The 19,519-nt window shown below is 39.6% G+C and overlaps 1 protein-coding gene across 4 annotated transcripts in view; it reads right to left on the bottom strand.

The window, feature by feature from the left end:
* GNAI1 (G protein subunit alpha i1) overlaps window positions 1-14,432 on the bottom strand; it is a 37,314-nt gene extending 22,882 nt beyond the window's left edge. For 2 of the 4 annotated variants that reach the window (XM_065667019.1, XM_065667028.1), the window contains exons 1-2: window positions 14,190-14,432; window positions 13,900-14,103 (exon numbers count right to left, since the gene is read on the bottom strand). In XM_065667019.1, the coding sequence (XP_065523091.1) occupies window positions 13,900-14,017 (118 nt within the window). In that variant the 5' untranslated portion in view covers window positions 14,018-14,103; window positions 14,190-14,432. The remainder of the gene's footprint in view (window positions 1-13,899; window positions 14,104-14,189) is intronic. The other 2 variants (XM_065667037.1, XM_065667047.1) reach the window with 2 other exon arrangements.
* Between the last annotated feature and the right edge of the window lie 5,087 nt (window positions 14,433-19,519).

Raw genomic sequence — 19,519 nt, 5'->3', positions numbered from 1 at the left:
TTGTTACTATACTCAAAATACATCAATACTAGTACAAGAAACCCACAGTGAAAACTTGTTGCTACACATCCACTAGATAGGCTGGCCACTAAACAAAACATTCCCTGACACCAGCACCTACACTGCTCTACTTCCCTGCAAATTAGTTTTTGTCTTGTGTTCCCGGTCTCCCTTTTTGAAGCCACCCAGAAGTTACAGTACTTGTCTACCACCATCTTGTATTATTCCAATTCTGGGGCAGCTGCTACTACCAACAAAATTCATGTTCCTTTTCCCCTTCCCAACAGTTTTTATACAGTCAACCAAAGGTCGACAGCACTCAATTCTTAGAAGATGGCATTAGTCTTGGACATTAGTCCATAGCTACTGGAATTTGAATAGACCAGGAAACACTGAATGAGTTAAAAAGAAAGCTGTCTGAACAATATCTGGAAGAAAATATCTCAGCAACTTAGCCATGCAGTAACAAAGTGTGAATCCCAGATTACTTCACTGGCTGAAACCAGAGGAGTGACAGATTCTAAAATTATGACACTGACACAGATAAAAGATCTGGGCTAATTCTCAAGATTTCAGTTGCTGCACACTGACTTAGTTCTCCAGAAGAAGCACCGTTTAAACCTGTAAGCTGCTGTCACTTTTTAAAGTTCCCTGTCAAATCAGGAATTAATTACAAAAAATTATTTCCTAGGTCTTCAGTATTGCTCTTAGTAGATGTCTGAAATCAATAGCACACAACAAAATATATTATATATAAATCACTAAATAAAATTATTAACATTAAACATTACCTCACAGGAGCAATTGCTTATTAACTAGTGTCCTGTGTGTTTGTTCAGGTCTACACATCCAATAAACTGCTTTGAATTTTTTAGATATCCGAGTCATTACTATATTAAACACATAAGCAAGGGATAACAACTCTATTAATTAGTTTAGTACTGAAACAAAGTATTGGTTTATATTCGTTATAAGCTCTGAACTCAATGAATTCTAAAAACAAAGTTTATGGTGAAACAAGCAGAGCACATGTTCCACTTTGCAAAACTTAAGGTAACTTAGGTTTACGGTAACTTTTATTCACTTCTTTTCAAGTATTAAGTTTCCAGCTATTTTAAATATCCTATTAGTGCCTAGTATCTTTTTATGACAAAGGTTATAATCTTTTTCTGAAATCATCTTTTTGCTTAAACTAAACTTGATGCAGGTGATAAGCAGACACCTAAATTTGCCATGCGCAATTTTATGTACAAAACACTTCGCTGCCTGAAGCTTTTGAATACAAATTATATCTCATCAAAACTGTTCTTCTATCTATATTCTGCAATTGTTTCAAATTACTGGTTGTACAACTACTGCTATGTAGTAGGACCCTTTTATCATTACATGCGTCACTTATACCATAACCATGCTATGGACTCAGTACCTCGCTATGAAGAGCACCAGTACAATCCCTCAGAAACTGTGAAATATTCAAAATGAAATTTGGTACCTTGGAATTCAATCCACTTTAAAAAAACCACTTATCTATTGAAAAAGAAGACCTCTCAAAAAACAGTACCATCGCCTTACAATGTTGTACTTTAAATCCTGAAGCATTTCTTTAAATTAACATGCAGAAATAGTTTCCTTTATGCAAAGTGCCAAACCCAGCAAGACCATGACAAGCTGAGACTTGAAACTTTGGATATAGATTTCTTTCTTATGCCATAAATTAAGTAAGGGAATGAATGTGTATTTAGAAATGAAAACCGCATAGTAATGATGCTGGCTGCCTGGTAACTATATGCTATACCACCAGTAGCTAAAATATTTGTGGCTCTAGGTTTACCTAACATGTCAATGCTGACAGCAGCTTGTAAGATTATCAGTTGATTACTTAAATGTCTCAAAGACCAGCCTCCACACTACCATACTCTAAAAGATATGTGAATCTCCTCAAAATTTCAAGTCCAGAAACTTGTGTCATTGATAGCAACTAAGTTATCATTTCTTCAAAATTAAAGTAAGATTTAAATTTGCTACGTAAAAAATTAGAGTGGTTATCTTCTTTCATACATGAGTTTGAGTGGATATTTTATGTGACCACACTACACAACATAAATGTGAAGCGCTCTAACAGTAAGAGCCAACTCCTTTGCAAAGTTTACCAAGACAAGTTACTGTCAATTTCTGCCAACAGGGTACAGAATGTCTTATCCAGATCTCTGAAGACACATCCAGTAAACCTCAAGAAATTTAAAGTGCCCTGACATTTTCCTTGACAGTGTTGTTAGCCTTCATGAGCTTTTACTGTTCACTGAGCTATAAATATGATGTGCAAAGATGGCAGGTACAGTGACTGAGAAGCCAGAGAGAACTTCTATTACTAATCAGACTACCTTAATCACAAAGATACTTCATTAAAAACTCAAACAAACAATGCTGCAAGAGGCATACTTTATGCAGGTAGAGAGATACAACAAAAGAACGTAGAATTCACAGCATATTTTCATCTCAGAATCCGCTTGTAATTCAGAACAACAGTACTGTTGTACAATCTACAATTATGACAGATCTGACTGTCCCTGCTACCTCATATTACTATGCAACTGTCCAAATAAGTTGGTAAAAATCAGACAGCGAAGTGCACACATCCTGTCAAAACAGGAAAAAGATCTTGTGTAGATCCCAAATAATTATAATATATAATATTTATAAATAAATAATATATACTATTTATAATATATAATATTTATAAATAAAGCTCTACTTGTCATGTAACACCAAGGCATTATTCACAAATAAGACAAATGGGTACTGTCAACGTTTAAATGAAGGCAAATGCAGCTATACTAAAGGTGAGCCCATTACTGCAAAAGTAAGGCAATAAACTTTGGTTCACAAATTCTGTCTTCATCCACAACCAACTCAGTGTGTTTCATCTCATACCCTGAGGACTAGAATCCACAAAAATAAGGAGAATAAGCATACTGGTTTTGACTTAAATTCACTACAGAAGTCTCCACCTCCACCAAAAAATTGTAAGGACTTACAAAGTGACACAGACTAATATGTTAAATAAAAACCTAGCTAACAAAACTGATGCTTTCAAAAGCAAACATTTTCAGAACTCAACTTGTGAATCTGCTTTCCTGGTTCAGATACATGTATACTCAATCATACCATTTTGTTACATGCATTTTCCACACAAGGCTACCCATAAGTAGAGTATTATTTATAGTTAACACACTAAAACAAAAATCTGCCTTTTCTTGGTTGCTGTTGTTTAAACAGACTTTGTATTTAACTGTTCTCAAACTGAGAAAGCTTTGACATATATAAAAACTTCAACCCATTCAACCAGGCAGTATCACCAAAAAAAGCCCAAAAGCAAGGAATAAGAGAGACACCTACATAAACAGCTGTCTGCTTGGCCTCAGACAAGTATGTTGTCAAACCCCAATTTAATCTAACCCTAAAAGGTCCCCTGTTCCAACATGGCAGGCAGAGAAAATAACCTAAGTAGTCTCTCATCTAGGAATTAAATGACAGCTTTTGCTAGCAAACACTGAGGCAGTAAAGCGTATTAGAAGGAATCCCTGTCAATGTTTTTAAGAGCCTTAGAAAGCACATAATGGTTTTGCACAGAGTTTACCAGATTTATTAAGGATCAGTAACTGAATCTGCACACAGCTGAAATCCACTTTCAAAGCATTTCAAGAAACATTTAATCCATCAAGAATACATGCAACACTAATGAGACTTAGCAGCTTATTTTCAGTCCACCTTTCTACAGTACATCATTGGTAGATTCAGAAATCAACAAGCATTCAAAATAGCACTTCATTAGATAAGATCTATAAATACTCTTGTTTACTCCCAATTTTGTTATTGCAAGACACTTCTCTCCACTCATAGCAACTTCTAAAAATTGCATTCCAATACTACATTCATACTGTGTTCTGTTTGCAATATTAGTACAATTTTACTGTTTCAACTGTAGCCTATTATCTCCATTCTCCGCCGTTCAGCCAACAGGCTGGCAGTTATGCTTCTTGTCCACTATCACCTCTCATTCATGAAAGGGCTAGGTAAAAAAGGATTCTTCCTAGTTCAGTCTACAACCTGTAAATTACATTAGCATAAGGAAACGGAGGTCTGAGACTGCCTGGACTTGGAACAAAACTAAATTCCTACCTCCATTTGCTGACCAAATGCCCTAATCAACACACTCCTTGAGAAAGATTGGCACTATCTCCTATTCAAGCAATCATGTTTTTAAATAAATGGGTTTTGAACAGAGTTTGACATGTCTACCAACTGGACCTCGCAGGTGAACACTATTTCACATTACTCTTAATCTAATTCAGCAGTAAACTTTGACACTGAAATGCAGAAACAAAGAATCATAATCTGCAGCCATTTTCTCCTGCAGCCACTGCTATTCATTTCCAGTATCCATTTGCATAAGGCAAATATATTTCTGCTCCTCCTCATGCTTTCATTCAGGTCCTCAACAAACCATTATGACATACCAGTTAAAATGACTACTCTAGCAGCAAACTGACTCCAAACAGGACAGTCAATTTGACTATTCAACCAGCAGAAAACTGAATTAGGCATTTAGAAGTGCCAGAGAGAGGGCAAAACTATTCAGCCAACAACACAGGGCTTCTAGAATGGCTTAGCTGCTCATTAGACACATGCACTACTTATTTCCAGCATTCCAATGTGGATTTAGAAAGGAGGCAAGAGCCTCTTGAGTTTTACTGGAAACTATTAAAAAAAGACCAGAGATTCAGAACCCCTACGATTGTGATGGGTAACAATTCATATTATAAGCCAAACAACTACAACAGCTTCATCCATGAAAAAAAAAAAAAAAAAACCCAACACATATTGTATGCAGGAAATTATTTTCCCAACTTTGCAAAGAAAAGATGGGATACAGGTAGCCATTTGATTCCCACAGTACTTTAATTCCAAGAAAGAGAACATATTACATTCTAGACTATCTTAGGAATTACAAACGTGCTTCACAGCTTCAACAGAAATTTTCATTACAGTACATTGATTTCTTCTTTAAAAGCAATCTGCTTAAAGCAATGATTGTAAAAGACTTCCTGTCCACTCTGGTTGCCTAGATACTGTTATATTTCACTAAAGATTTAATCAGGTACCTTTGCTAAGTATATTACACACTTCAAAGGCAGTACTCCATTTCTAAAAAGCATGTATGAAAAAGTAATGAGGTAAGAATTTACTTTATATACTGAAGCACCAGATATATATAGTGTTGATTCCTTTAAATAAGTAGCTTTATGAAAAGTATTTTTAATTTCAATATTAATTTACATAGTTACACGTAATACTACAGTTTACATGCATCTCTGAATACAGAATCACAGAATCCCAAGGGTTGGAAGGGACCTAAAAAGATCATCTAGTCCAACCCCCCTGCAAGACCAGGGTAACCTACAGTACATCACACAGGAACTTGTCCAGGCGGGCCTTGAATATCTCCAGTGTAGGAGACTCCACAACCCCCCTGGACAACCTGTTCCAGTGCTCTGTCACTCTTACAGTAAAGAAGTTCTTCCTGATGTTAACGTGGAACTTCCTATGTTCCAGTTTACACCCATTGCCCCTTGTCCTATCACTGGATATCACTGAAAAAAGCCTAGCTCCATCATCCTGACACCTACCCTTTACATATTTGTAAACATTGATGAGGTCACCCCTCAGTCTCCTCTTTTGCAAGCTAAAGAGACCCAGCTCCCTCAGCCTCTCCTCATAAGGGAGATGTTCCACTCCCTTAATCATCTTTGTGGCTCTGCGCTGGACTCCTTCAAGCAATTCCCTGTCCTTCTTGAACAGAGGGGCCCAGAACTGGACGCAATATTCCAGATGCGGCCTCACTAAGGCTGAGTAGAGGGGGAGGAGAACCTCTCTTGACCTACTAACCACTCCCTTTCTAATGCACCCTAAGATGCCATTTGCCTTCTTGGCCACAAGAGCACATTGCTGGCTCATGGTCATCCTCCTATCCACCAGGACCCATAGGTCCCTTTCCCCTTCACTACTTTCCAGCAGGTCAACCCCCAACCTGTACTGGTACATGGGGTTGTTCTTCCCCAGATGCAAGACTCTACACTTGCCCTTGTTAAATTTCATCAAGTTTCTCCCCGCCCAACTCTCCAGCCTGTCCAGGTCTCGCTGAATGGCAGCACAGTCCTCTGGTGTGTCAGCCACTCCTCCCAGTTTTGTGTCATCAGCAAACTTGCTGAGGGTGCACTCAGTTCCCTCATCCAGGTCACTGATGAAAATATTAAACAGCACCGGTCCCAGCACCGACCCCTGAGGAACTCCACTAGTCACAGACCTCCAGCTAGATTCTGCGCCATTGACCACAACTCTCTGCCTTCTTCCTTTCAACCAGTTCTCGATCCACCTCACTACTTGATCGTCAAGCCCACACTTCCTTAGCTTATCTATGAGGATGCTGTGGGAGACAGTATCAAATGCCTTACTGAAATCAAGAAAAACTACATCTACCGCTCTACCATCATCCCTCCACCTAGTCACTTCCTCATAGAAGGCTATAAGGTTGGTCATACATGACTTCCCCCTCATAAAACCATGTTGGCTGTTCTTAATGACCCCCTCATCCTTGATATGCCTAGTGATGGAGTCAAATACATAGCTCCCATATATAGATCTATGTCAGCATTGCTACTTGATTAAGTTCATACTGAAACATAAAGGAAATAGTCTTATTCAGAGCTTCAATGACTCTTCAATTACAAAAGCCAGAAAAGGAAAGCAATTTATTTGCCTATCATATGTTTAACAACCCATCTCTTATTTAGCAAATTGATTCTTAAATGCTCTATGCCAGCCACCCCCATCAGTTGAGATCCTGAAAGAAATCTAGCAAAAGAAAACTTTAACAGTTTGTCCTGGGTTTAGCAGTAGCAGTCAATTTTTCTTCTTCTTAGTAGCTGCACCAGCTATTAAGAAGGAGAAAAATCTGACTGCTACTGCTAAACCCAGGACACAGTTACACAAAAATATGTTTTTTCAAGAAAGGGGCTAGCCATCAATTAAACCGAAGTGAAACATGAAGTCAAAAGCTGACCTGAACAGATAATATACACCCAAATCAAAGAATAATGCATATGGCTATCTGTGAAACTAGGTGATTTTTAGGCCATTTTGCTGGGACACCATAAAGAGATAAATGATACTTTACCTCCTGTTACATACATAATCTATAGACAATTCCAGAGATTTTGAAGCTGGCTCCACAGCACAAATTCTAACAGCAAAGCCATGATGATGGGAAACACCTTCCAAACCCCCAACTCTAACATTTCTTACAGCTATAATGTGAAAGGGTTATGAGCAGTCACAATCATGGATAATTAGTCTATAATATCACACTCATTCCTTCATTTTCCACCCTGAATTTCATTAAAAAACTTTTTTTGCCTTGTCTGGTCCTACTTAATGGGCAAGAAGAACAAAATTTTAGTGTAAGAAGAGATGAGTTCAAATCTTTTCTTACATTCCAAAGCCTCAGCAACAAGAGATTATTTTTGTCTTAATCATCTAACATTTCAATATCTTAATTATTCTCCCACTCAGAAACATCACTAAATTGACCCATTTCAAAACCTGCATTTTCCTGAAAATTTTCTACTCAAAACTTCTGGCTCTCACAAGTTCAAAGTTCTGATTCTTTCAACTGCTCTGTATATTACCAACTTAAAAACTTTTTGGATACAGGATCTCTCAGGTGAAGCCAACTAACTTTTCCACTTACAGAATAACAAAAAAGTAATTTACACAAAGCCTGAGGTAACAGCAGGACACTGCGCAAACAAAGGCAATAAATAGAACAGCTGACCTCAGGTAAAGCTGGACAATGACTAAGATTCAACCTCAAAATATCAAGTTTTGCATCAATACAAGTTGTCCTATATATACACATCTGGGGGGAAGGAAAAATAAGTTATCTTTTACCAGGTAATTATCAAATAATTTCAGATCTTTATTTCAGCATTTCCACGGCAGAAAAACTTCACAGAATATCTTAAACACCTCTTTTCTACTTCCAGTTTTCTATCTTGACATTTGCCGGGATAGCCTATTACAGGAAACACTGTAGATGCACGCCAAGCTCAGTAGCAAAACTGACTTCAGAACTCATACCCTCTGAAGTTGGACTCATGGCTTGGTTTCAAAACATTTAGCGCGGCTTTAGCATGTGCTGACTATTCCCAGGAGACCAAAACAACTAAAATGTAAAACGTGGCAGCAAAAGAACAATTCACTTTGGTGATGTGGTATGATACCATCAGAGTCTGGACTCTTTCTAGCATAAAGCCCAAGTTCAAGTTGTGCCAAAAGAGCTATGCACAGAGCTGCTTCTGATACGAGCTAAAACTAACTTCTCAAAAGTAGATTAGCTTAAATACGCAGTCATTTCAGAATCTACAGGACTTAAGTAAACTGACATATCAGAACAATGATGACAACGAACTGTACCACCAGAAAAAGTAGGAAGAAACCAATTGAATCAGCGTATTATAGAACTTATATGTAGTCTTGAGCACCACTGATACTGGGAGTGACTGGCTTACCAAAAAAGTACCTTCCCAGAGCATTTTTGGTCTCTTATTGGGGGCCAATGGAAATATTACATGATTTTTGAAAGACAACTTGAAGGAAAATTTTTTCTTTAACTTAAAATGTTTTCTAACTCTTAAAATATATTTTAAAAAACCTTAATGCCTGATGCAAAAGGCACGCAATTTTTATATATCTGTAACTACACTTTTTAATCAAGAGAAAAAAAGCAGTCACCACTACTGGTATCACAACATAGTACAAAACATACAGTTTCTCCTTAATCCTTTCTAAAACAACTATCACTTAAGTGAATTTTTCCCTAAGGATGTTAAAGAACTAAAAACATTATATGAAAAATTCTTCCAAAATTAAGATTTAAAATAATGCAACAGATGACCTGAAATCACTAAAGATAACTTATATTGTAGTGAAAAAAATCTATGCAGACATTACAAACCACTATTAGGATGTTGTAAATTATACCAACATTCAAATATAAAAAGACAAGCATAAAAGAACCTAAACTGCAATTACACAAACAGCCATAGCTGAATGGCTGTGTTTTCTGTACATCCATAAGTTTCCTTTCACAAAAGCAAGGGGGATTATTACACTACCGGAATCTAGCAATTTTGACTTTGTTCCTTGAAATTATTGTTATATTTAGTACAAAGACTTGAGGATTTCATTGCCTTAACTACAAAGTCAGACATAAAAGTCCACATAAATAACATCCTGATTGTCAGAGACCAATTGTACCATATTAAAATGCAAGAGAGCTCCTAGTGCAGAACTCCTGCTAAATCTAAGTGACAGGCAGAAAGTTGGGGGAAGCTGACAAACAACAATAAAAAGAAAACTGAAACAAAACAAAACCAACACCCAAAAACATTAGACTTTTAGGTACCATAAAACAGCTTTTATATAAGAGGTGAACTTGGTAAACATCTATAGATAGTTGTCTGTGAAGGTGAAACAGGAAATTCTGACAGGAATGTTTTAGACTAGGCAAGTATAAAGATGAGGTCAACAGCTCTGAAAATGTGCAATGTTTGTTTGTGAGAATAAGGCTTTTTTGAGAGCTTTGATAAGTTCAAACTTTGAAAGTCTCTTTTTGTCTGCAAGTATGAAGAGAATACTCTGGAGGAAAGGCAAGAGGAGTAATGGTACAAACAGCATATCTGATGTGTGGTCAGGTCTGGAGCAAGACAGGTATTGCCAAGGACTGCAAGGATCACACTGTTGAAAAGATGGATAGCTGACTGAGCAAAAATGCAGGTCTGTAACGAAAGAAAAGCAGCCAGAAAAAGACGCCTGCAATGTGAAGATTTAGAGGAACAGTGGAATAGAATTGTTTTAGTTACAGACTTAAGGAACAGAAAGAATTGCAATGAAAAAGACAAAGAGCAGCACTATGTCTTAAGTTAAAAAAAACAGGTATCTTTAAGAACACATCAACAAGACGTTTCAGTCTGAATCACAAGGATCTATTCAGGAAGTGAAAAATGGCTCCGTTGCTTGTAAGTACAAAGGTATCCATTGAACTTCAATCTACAAACATGATTATTCAGAAAGAACAGTTAATTAACAGTTGACAAATATACAGTCTGTGACCAGCTGGATCCCAGGATCCACTTCTAAAGAACATTTAAGACACATGTATCTATCACCTTTTTGATTCCAGATACCAAGAACCTGAACACTGAATTTGCTGTATTAGGTGAAGAATGTGATAATCCACAAGACAAAGTGCTAATCCTGTAAACTCATGCTGCCAGTTTGAATGCATTCAGAAAGCCTGATGAGCTAACCTCATACCAGAAGGCTTTCTACTAAATGAGGTACTGCCTGTTTTCCTGCAATTGGCATAAATTCCATCTTATGTGCTTTAGCTAATTTAATAGAAACGTACTTGTAAATCCACACCTGATCTGGGTCACATGTATATTAATGCAGCACACAGATCGGTCACACAGAACCACCATCTCCCAACATGAGTAGAATTACATTCCTTCTGCAAGCATCACTGGAATTCTTATTTGTTCAACACTAAACTTAAGATGAGGAACCATGCAAGAGAAAAACAACTTAGGTCTACTGCTTTCTCTACTTGGAAGCCAGCCAAAATATACATTGCTTTTCTAAAAATCACACTAAGTATATGAGTATACCTATAAGAAACAACAATGGCAAAAATAATGTTTTTGTAAGTTGACAGTTCTTAAACTTCTGTTTCCTGGTTGAAGTAAATTTTTTTTTTACAGTAAAGTGCTTAAGGAAAAGTACTTTTGTATGTTGCATTTTTAATGCTGTATGTGTTTTTTGAGTTCCCATGACATTTAAGTATTTCTTTGTCACACACTGATACAATTTTGAATGACAGAAGACTATTTATTTAATGATTTTAAAAAACAAAATTTCTGTGTATAAACAAGCATTTTGAATTTGCCTTACAAACTACATGCTCAAATTCAGTCTACTTCTAATAATGAGGACGGTGCTGAGAAATTTTCCAGTAAAGGTTCTCCTGCTGCTGGGATAGCACATTAAAGTGTGTAGGATTACAAGGTTAAAATACTGCTGTAGATGGATCTCATTCAGAGTTCAGTATTCTTATTCCATGGCCTGCATATTGATAAGCCAATTCACAAATATGGTGAAAGTTACATATTCCAGGCCAATACTGTTTTGCTCAGCTTAAATATGTCTGCTTCCTTCTACAAAGAGCACAACAAAATATGTATCTAACATGGATCAGTGATATTGCTCACAAAGTTGTAGAGTAGGTACAGTCACATCTATCTCTTAATTAAATCAATGCAATTTCCTGTTTTAGAAAAAACTCCAGGAAAACATATAATGCAAGAAATTAAATTTTAGGGCTAGAAATAGGCTGATTTTATAAAAACATATACCCTTAATTGAGCATTCTAGCTCAAGCTTCAGTAGGATTCTCTAATTACTACACAAAGATATAATTTTTACAGATGCTGGAATAAATCCATCCTATTGGATTAATAGGTACACAGCAACATGCTCTTTATCTACATAGTAAGGTATTTTAGATGTCTCTCACACACTGTATTTCCCTGGCAGCAGCCCACAGTTTGCACTTTTCCTTTCATTTCAGTATCTTTTTGACAGAACAAGCCCATACATAGATGCAGGAGTACGACCAAGTAAATGATAAACTATGACATATGGGCTGAACAAGCAATTGGGAAAGTGAACAGTGAGAAGACAGTGACACTAGTGGAAGTAACTTTAAATAGTTTTGCCATCAGATAAGGCATTCACATAACATTTAAGACATCTGACACAGTTACAAGGAAAAGTAACAGGAAAACTTTCACTCCAAGACATGCGAAATACACAAATACATCCACAGGTGTATATACAAAACCTCGAAGATCAGTAAACATGTAGGTTATTTTTGTTTAAATGATGATTCAAACACTGGTCCTAAAGAAGTTAGCCTGCTAGTTTTCAAGCCTCCTTTTACTGCTTAGAACACTACGAGAAAACACGTATTTGAGCATTTGTTCCATATACTAAGATTTCATGAGATTCCAGCAGAAAAATATACTTTCCTCAAAAGCTGTGCTGCATTATAAACAATTTATAAAACTTAAATAGAAGCTCATAACACATGGCTTTAGACGTAACAGCATTAAATAGCTGAAAATGGTGACAAAATTAATTCCAAAATTTAAAGCATCTTTCTACAGATGGCAATTTTATCCATATCCCTAGAATAAGAGATACGAAGATGACTACCAAACAATGTGCACTAGAACTTCCACACAGAAAAACAGAAGACTGAAAAATCATTTTAAATGCCTTGTCAAAAGACATATCAAGCATTACTCTGACACATTTGAAAAAGTCAATAACTTCTTCTGCAGTACTGTTGTTGAACCCACACAGGAAAACCTTTCCACGCAGCAATCTGAGGATTCCAGAGGCATACAGGACCAGGCACAGCACCAACCAAAAGCCTACCACTTTCTGGAAAACAAACCGATTAAAAAAAGCTCTAATCGTTTCCCTCACAAGCAAATTTTACAATCCATAATCACACTTTAAGACATTCCTTTTTCCCATACTAGTTTGTTTCATCTCTTCATCTACACCTGAAAGAGCTTCACTTTCCTGTTCCCTTCTGGAGCTATTTTAGAATTTCTCAACAGAAAGAAGTTATTTAAGAGGTCTATTACAATGTCTGCAGTGAACAAAGCACACCAGATGAGTAATTTAGCATAATCAACATCAAGGTTTGCCTGAAATTGTAGCTCTGGGAGAGGAAGCCTGCACGAGGAAAGCTGCAACTCAAAAGCTCCTTAACTCAGGATTAGGAGGATCCAGTCTGGTTTAACTATATTGGATATACTGCAAAACTTCCTACATCATCAATACAATACAAATCTTTCAGCATTCAGCTGTCTGCAAGTTGTACAGTATTTTTACTTCTGCACAAACGTATTTATAATTAAACCTCTCGCTTTCTTTTTTCTTGTATAGCCGTTTTTAAAATCATCTAATTTTACTTATCTTTACAACCAAGCATATCCCTTAAAATACACAAAAGAGTCAGCTTCGAGTACTTGTGAGCAAAACTCAGCAATACACGACAGCATATTATGTAGGTCACGTAATTTGTGGGTCACAGATTTGGAACCCCATCTAGGTTATAGTCCCCAAGCAACTTCCACAAAAATAAACCACCACCAGAAGTTAAACGGTGCTTTGCCGTGTGTTCCTTTGATGCTTTCCGGACTTTATTCTTGCAGCAACAGCTTAGACGTTTAGGTCTACAAGAAACATTAACAGCGAACATCCTCCATCCTAATACCTCCTTCCTCTGAGCCCAGGCACGCAGAACCCACGTCACAAGTTTCAGATGTTATCCCCTTCAGATGGAAGCCAGGGCCCGCTTTCAACAAGGGCCCCGGGGCAAACGACACCGCCCCGTTTCCCTAGCGGGCCCTATCTCTATCCCGGGAAGAAGCCGAGGCGCCCATCTTCGTCTACGGCCGCTGTGTCCCCCTCCTCACCCCGGGAACTTCTGAGGGGCCATGAGCACAAAGCCCACTGAGGCGTTACCGGAGGCGAACATCCCACCAGCCACCCTGCAGCCCCCCGCGGTGCCGCCTCAACGGCGCCCCAGCTCGGCTGGCACCTGCCCGGCGTCACCTCAGGCAGGGCGGCGCAAGGGAGAGGAACCACCTCACCTCAGGGCTATGGGGTTACTTCATGGGACCATCACCTCCCGGCAGCCCTTACCTAAGAGGAGCAGCTTGACCTCCCTGGCCGCCTTCTCGCCATCCTCTCGCAGGTTCCTGTCGATCATCTTGCTCCTCTCCACCGCCGCCTTGTCCTCGGCACTCAACGTGCAGCCCATGCTGGCGAGGGGGCTGGTTGTACTCCGCCGGGAGAAGAGAAGCGAGGGACCGGTGGGGCTCCGCGCGCGGGGCCGCCGGAAAGGCGCTGAAGGGAGGAGGTGGGGAGTGAGTGTCTCCGAGCTCTTTCTACTTCCCTCCCTCCCTCCCTCCCTCCCTCCCTCCCTCCCTCACCTGAAACGCAACGGCGGCGGAGGCACCACACACCGAGTTTACCTCACTCACAAGCGAGCGCAGGGGAGCGGGAGGCTTAGCTTGAAACCCGCCCCGGGATAAGCGGAGCGGGAGCACCAGCGAGACCCACGCACCGAGCGGGGCCGCCGCGGGCCGAGAGGAGGCTGCAGCTCCCGCGGCACCGCCCCCGCCCCGACAGAGGCGATCGGCGGCGCGCACCGCCCACACGGCGGCGAGGAGCGGGGCTCAGGCGGGGGCGAGAGCGCGCACGGCGGGAAGGGCGGGGCGGCGCGGGCCGCGCGTGCGCACGGCGTCCGCTGGCCGTTGTAGTGGGGGGGAAGAAAGGTGGGGGGGGGAACGGGGTGATGGCAAAGGTAATGCAACGGTAACAAAACGAGAATAAAACGGGAATGGTGTTTAAAACGGGCACAGGGTGGGGAAGATGGCTTCCCTCCCACCAGACGGTGCCACCCAGAGCCGCGCTCATCTGCCGGCTGCGGGGGGAAACCGTTGAGGGCTCGAATTTAAACGTTTCTGGGCGGGCGGTTCCATTGGGCGGTGGGGCCGGGGAGCGGCGGGCAGGGCTGTACCAGCGCCCGCAGGGGCGGTTCCAGGCGGTGAGGCCGCCGGAGGCGTGGCGGGGAGCGGGAGGTGGCGGCGGGAGCGTTCAGCTCGGTTGTAGTCGCTGCTGTGTGGTCCCGCCATGGGGGGGTCAGGGTGCGCCCCCACCGGCGTTAGGTGCGTGTGGGGGAATCGTGCCCTCAGGAGCGGGACGGGGCCAGGGCAGCGCAGGGTTTGCTGCTGTTGATGCTCGCCGGTCAGCTGCGTGTTCCCCCATGGAAAGAGAGCCAAGGGAAACGATCCCACCCCACGGCCCAGAACTATTCCATTAACTTCCTTTTCATGTGCCTGTTTACTTGCACAGAGCTCGAGTGTAGTCCTGCACATCCACATCGGAGCTGGGGGTTGTTTTGTTGCTTGACTGTTGTGTTCTGTAATATCAAACCTCTTAAGAACATGCAGTGCTCGCAGTTCTTTCCCCAGCATGCATATACTGAGGCGTTTGGAGTCGAAAAGAAAGATCTTGTTGCCTTGTACCTGAGATCATCCGGTCCAACCTCCTGCCCAAGGCCAGGTCAGCTGAACTACTGCATGACCCCTGGCTCCACTTGTGAGCACAGCCAGCTTGAAACAAAGTACATTTCACAGAGTACCATAGATAAAAAAGCCTGTACATGAGATAAAATGAGATAAAATGCCATGAATCTCAGCGAAGTCTCAGTCAAAACATAAGACGCAACAGTCTACACAAGGCAGACCTGTTCAACTGAGGTTAGTCTTCCCCAGTGAGTCCTTCGAATGTTTTGATTCTGTAGGGTATCAAGGATTTCTGCCCCCAGAATGTGCTCAAAACAAAGCAGAATTTTACAGTACAGGAGGTGTTTTTAGCATTAGAGTACAAAGACTTTAGGTCAGACTCAGATATTGCTACACTTGGTAAATTAAAAAGTTTTTTGTATAATACTTGATGGAAAAGTGTATCAAATTCATTTTTTTAATTGGATGTGTTGGATTTTCTTCTTCACAGGGATCTTTGCTGATGCTGAATAAACCATAAGAAATGATGTAAAATTAAGTAGATAACGCTCAATTAAACTGACATAAACAGTTTTTAACATTTTCTGGTTGGTAAGCATGTACTCTAGCAAAGTATGGTATAAAATTCTTTCTTAAAGAAACCCTGAGCAGCATTAACTTTTAGGATTTCATCAGACCTCTGAGACATAGTTAGTGTGAGGGTGGTGAGGCACTGGTACAGAGAAGCTGTGGCTGCCTCATCCCTGGCAGTGTTGAAGGCCAGGTTGGACGGGGCTTGCGGTAACCTACTGTAGTGGAAGGTGTCCCTGCCCCATGGCAGGGGGTTGGAACTGGATGAGCTTTAAGCTCACTTGCATTCCAAACCATTCTGTGATTCTATGATTTTATTTGGTTATCTTCATTGTGCTGCTGCTCTGGAGAATGGCTGGGCATCTGAGACTTACTTCTCTGCCACCAGCCGTTTGTCTACCTGGGTGGTTCATGTACACACTCCACTTTCTGTTCTCTTGTGCAGACTGGTACCATAGGATAAGAGTTTTTGCAAAACAGTTCAGCTTATATATGGGAACTTAGTCTTGTTTTAGGCCTCCTGGCATCTTCTGTGACAAAGTGAGAGGTAGTAATTTTGACTGCTGCTGAATGGAGTTAGGGGAGAGGAAAATGAATAAGCTTAGGGATAGTTTTCTGGTTTGGAAATAAAGGATAAAAATAACATTGTTTGGTTATTGGCAAGTGAAAGGGTGCAGATTAAGGGATAAGAAAGCAGTAAACAGATTATAGTAGACAGAAATGTGATAGTGAGAGAGGTAGATGTTATGAGGATGAAGACACTAGAAGTAGGACACCCCAACTCTGCATGGATTTTGTTTTACTTAATCACGCGCCTGGCACACACGTTTTTATACTTCTGACTAGGAGTGTCTGCTATGGTTCTGTCTCTGCCCTCTTACCCTTTTAACACTGTCACTATGTCTGAAGTGTAAAGGGTGAAGTAGGCTGGAGTGCCTTTTATCTCCCTGTTGTAGGAAAACAGAACTGTCTACTGTCTGCTTTCTGACACATCTGGCTAGTCTGAAATATAAATAGATTTCATTCTGGTTTTAGTCCTTTTTTTTTTTTCTTCATAATTAGGGACTTTTCTACTACCTTTTTGCTATTACAAGCACATGGATAAGGTGTACCTGTTTATACATGAATGACATTACCAAAACCAGGGTTACTCCTAAAGATCTGCTTGCATATATTTTTTCTGACATGCATGTTCCTTGTGTTGAAATGTGCAGCCAATTTCTGTTGATATCTAATTTTACATGTGTAGAAGAAATAGTCATTGCAGGTTACATGGGCTTTTCCAATATTATTTCCTTATTCTGTCTCCTTTGAAACAATAAAAAGGTATTTTCAGCTGTGTTCAGCGATGTCAGTTGTTTAGTTCTACTTCTAGAATAACGTCACAGGCGATAAATTATTACATTCTAGAGTCACTTCACAACAATAGAAGCTCTCAGGAACATAGAATCATGGAATAACTCATACTCTTTTTACATTGCCCAAGATGGCTGAAGAATGATTGCACTAACTAGTGTGGCCAGGAAGCTTTTAATACTCAGAAGAAACATTGTCTGTGCAGTGCTTTACAGGTACTGTCTTACATGATGTTTAGTTGTAGAGCAGTGGAGATCTGAATCTCTATTTGGAGCTAGTAAAGATCTGTACATGATACCTTAATGTATTTTCTTACAAATTAAAATATTCTACTGCATAGTAAAAGAAGCTGTAGTTAAATATAGTCTGTATTTGGGCAGTACACCATCTTTTAGTTTTATTCCAAAATGTCAGAAATGTGTTTGCTCTAACCCATTGATTAGATTTGCTTCACAGCAGTGTGGTTATATGAAATAATGTATTTCATCCCTATAGTTAGAACTGTACAGATTTTCCCTTATCCAGCAAGTTGGGAGATTGCTCAGAAGCGGTGCTAGTTTTTTGCCTCTTCAATCCTGAGAGAGGATTGTTTTAAGAGATTTTGTTTGCTTGCTTTAACAACAAATAGCTGTTGTTTGGTATGACCTCCTTTTGGCTCCCCATCAGCTGCTCTTAGGCTCAATTTTCTCTTAGGTTATGTTTAGTTATTACTGCATGTGCTTAATAGATAGAATTCTCATGTTTGGTGTGGTATATATAGTGGTTTGTGGGGATAATAATCACCCTCCAGCCTTCTATTTTGCTGGTTTTCAGATATTGATTTAAATTATCTGATTCAGCCACTTTTTTGCCCTCATTTTTAACCAGACACAGTATGCAAAATCATGTATGAGAAATTGAATGTAATTGTTATGAAAGAAATAGAGGAAAGCGGGCAAGAATTTTAATTTCTATGTATTTGAAAAAGTGAATAGACCAAGATAAAGTACTTTCTGAATAAAGCACATAACTATATACATAATTATAGGTCAATGCCTAAACTAAGATAAAATTTTATCTAATTCATTTATTGTGCTAAGAAAACAAAATGCTCCAGGATTCAATGCAAGGTACCTTCTTCCATACCACTGCTTTACTTTTTAAATTATTTATATATTGCTGTTCTGCCTTTAGCCAGCTTGACATTTTTACAGTTCTAGCAACCCCCATTTCTTTTCCAGATAGATAGACTAGGGGCTTCCCATGTGTGTTGTGTTCCCATGGGCACCATATGTAGATGACTACCAATTGCGGGAATCTCTGTTACACTATCTGAAATTTAAACAAATGAAAAAAAACAGTAAGTAGACATCAAAGCAAATAGAAATTCATCACACCAGCACCTATAGTGCTTGTTAACATGGATTTAAGTAACTATTGTCAGTGCTTTGGTGGATTCTGAGGTGTATATTGTACGAGGATGGTGCTGTTGGGAGGGAGACACATGCCGTATAAACCAGTGAGTGCTATGCATGACCTGGTGCCCAGTGCTGCCCTGAAATACACAGTGAGGATTCTGTTAGTGGTAATGAAGGTAGTGCTAATTACACTAATATGGGAGGAGAATCAGCTTTGTGTACCCATACAGTGTAATCCAGAGGTCCTTGAAAGTGGACTGCGTGTATTTTGCTGGGAGAAGGCTCAGCAAGGGGGCAGAGGGGAATTTGACATTTAATTCATATTGTTTTAACCTTTCCAAAAGATCAAGTTTCCAACAAGTCCTGCGAGTCTGTAAGTAAGTTGATGGTTTCAGTGTTCAAAACACTGTAGATAAGTCATCCACTAAAATATGATAGAGCAAATGTTCTTGAAGGCAGATTTCTTTTTGTGAGGTCTGCATGTTTTTGAAAGATTATCTTGTTAAATTTAATTCTCAATAGTTACAGCAAAGAAAATACATAATCTACTGCCTGTTCTAACCCTGAGCTGCAAATGAATTAGAATATCTATAGCAGAAATGAATTATGCATAAAATAAACCACAAAAAAACAGGCAAATGTAATATTATGAAATACGTGCCTCTTTGGTATGTTGTCTGTGCAGTTATATTGTTCTTTGTTCCTCTGTAGGTATGGAGAAGTTGAAATTATTTCACAGTAAGTAAATAACAGCACTGTGAACCACTAAGTGTGTTTGTAGGTGTTATTTCATATGAGTAATAATTAGATATACATAAATGTATATATTCATGTGCAGTTGTTACATCAGCAAAAGTTATAAATTGGGTATCATTCTATTTGTGTAAAGCTTTAGTAAATCTTTTTTGT

The sequence above is a fragment of the Lathamus discolor genome, chromosome 1 (genome assembly GCF_037157495.1).
Source record: "Lathamus discolor isolate bLatDis1 chromosome 1, bLatDis1.hap1, whole genome shotgun sequence".
NCBI classification, from domain to species: domain Eukaryota; kingdom Metazoa; phylum Chordata; class Aves; order Psittaciformes; family Psittacidae; genus Lathamus; species Lathamus discolor.
The sequence above is the reverse complement of the archived record's forward strand: the minus strand, read 5'-3'. Positions and strand labels throughout refer to the sequence as shown.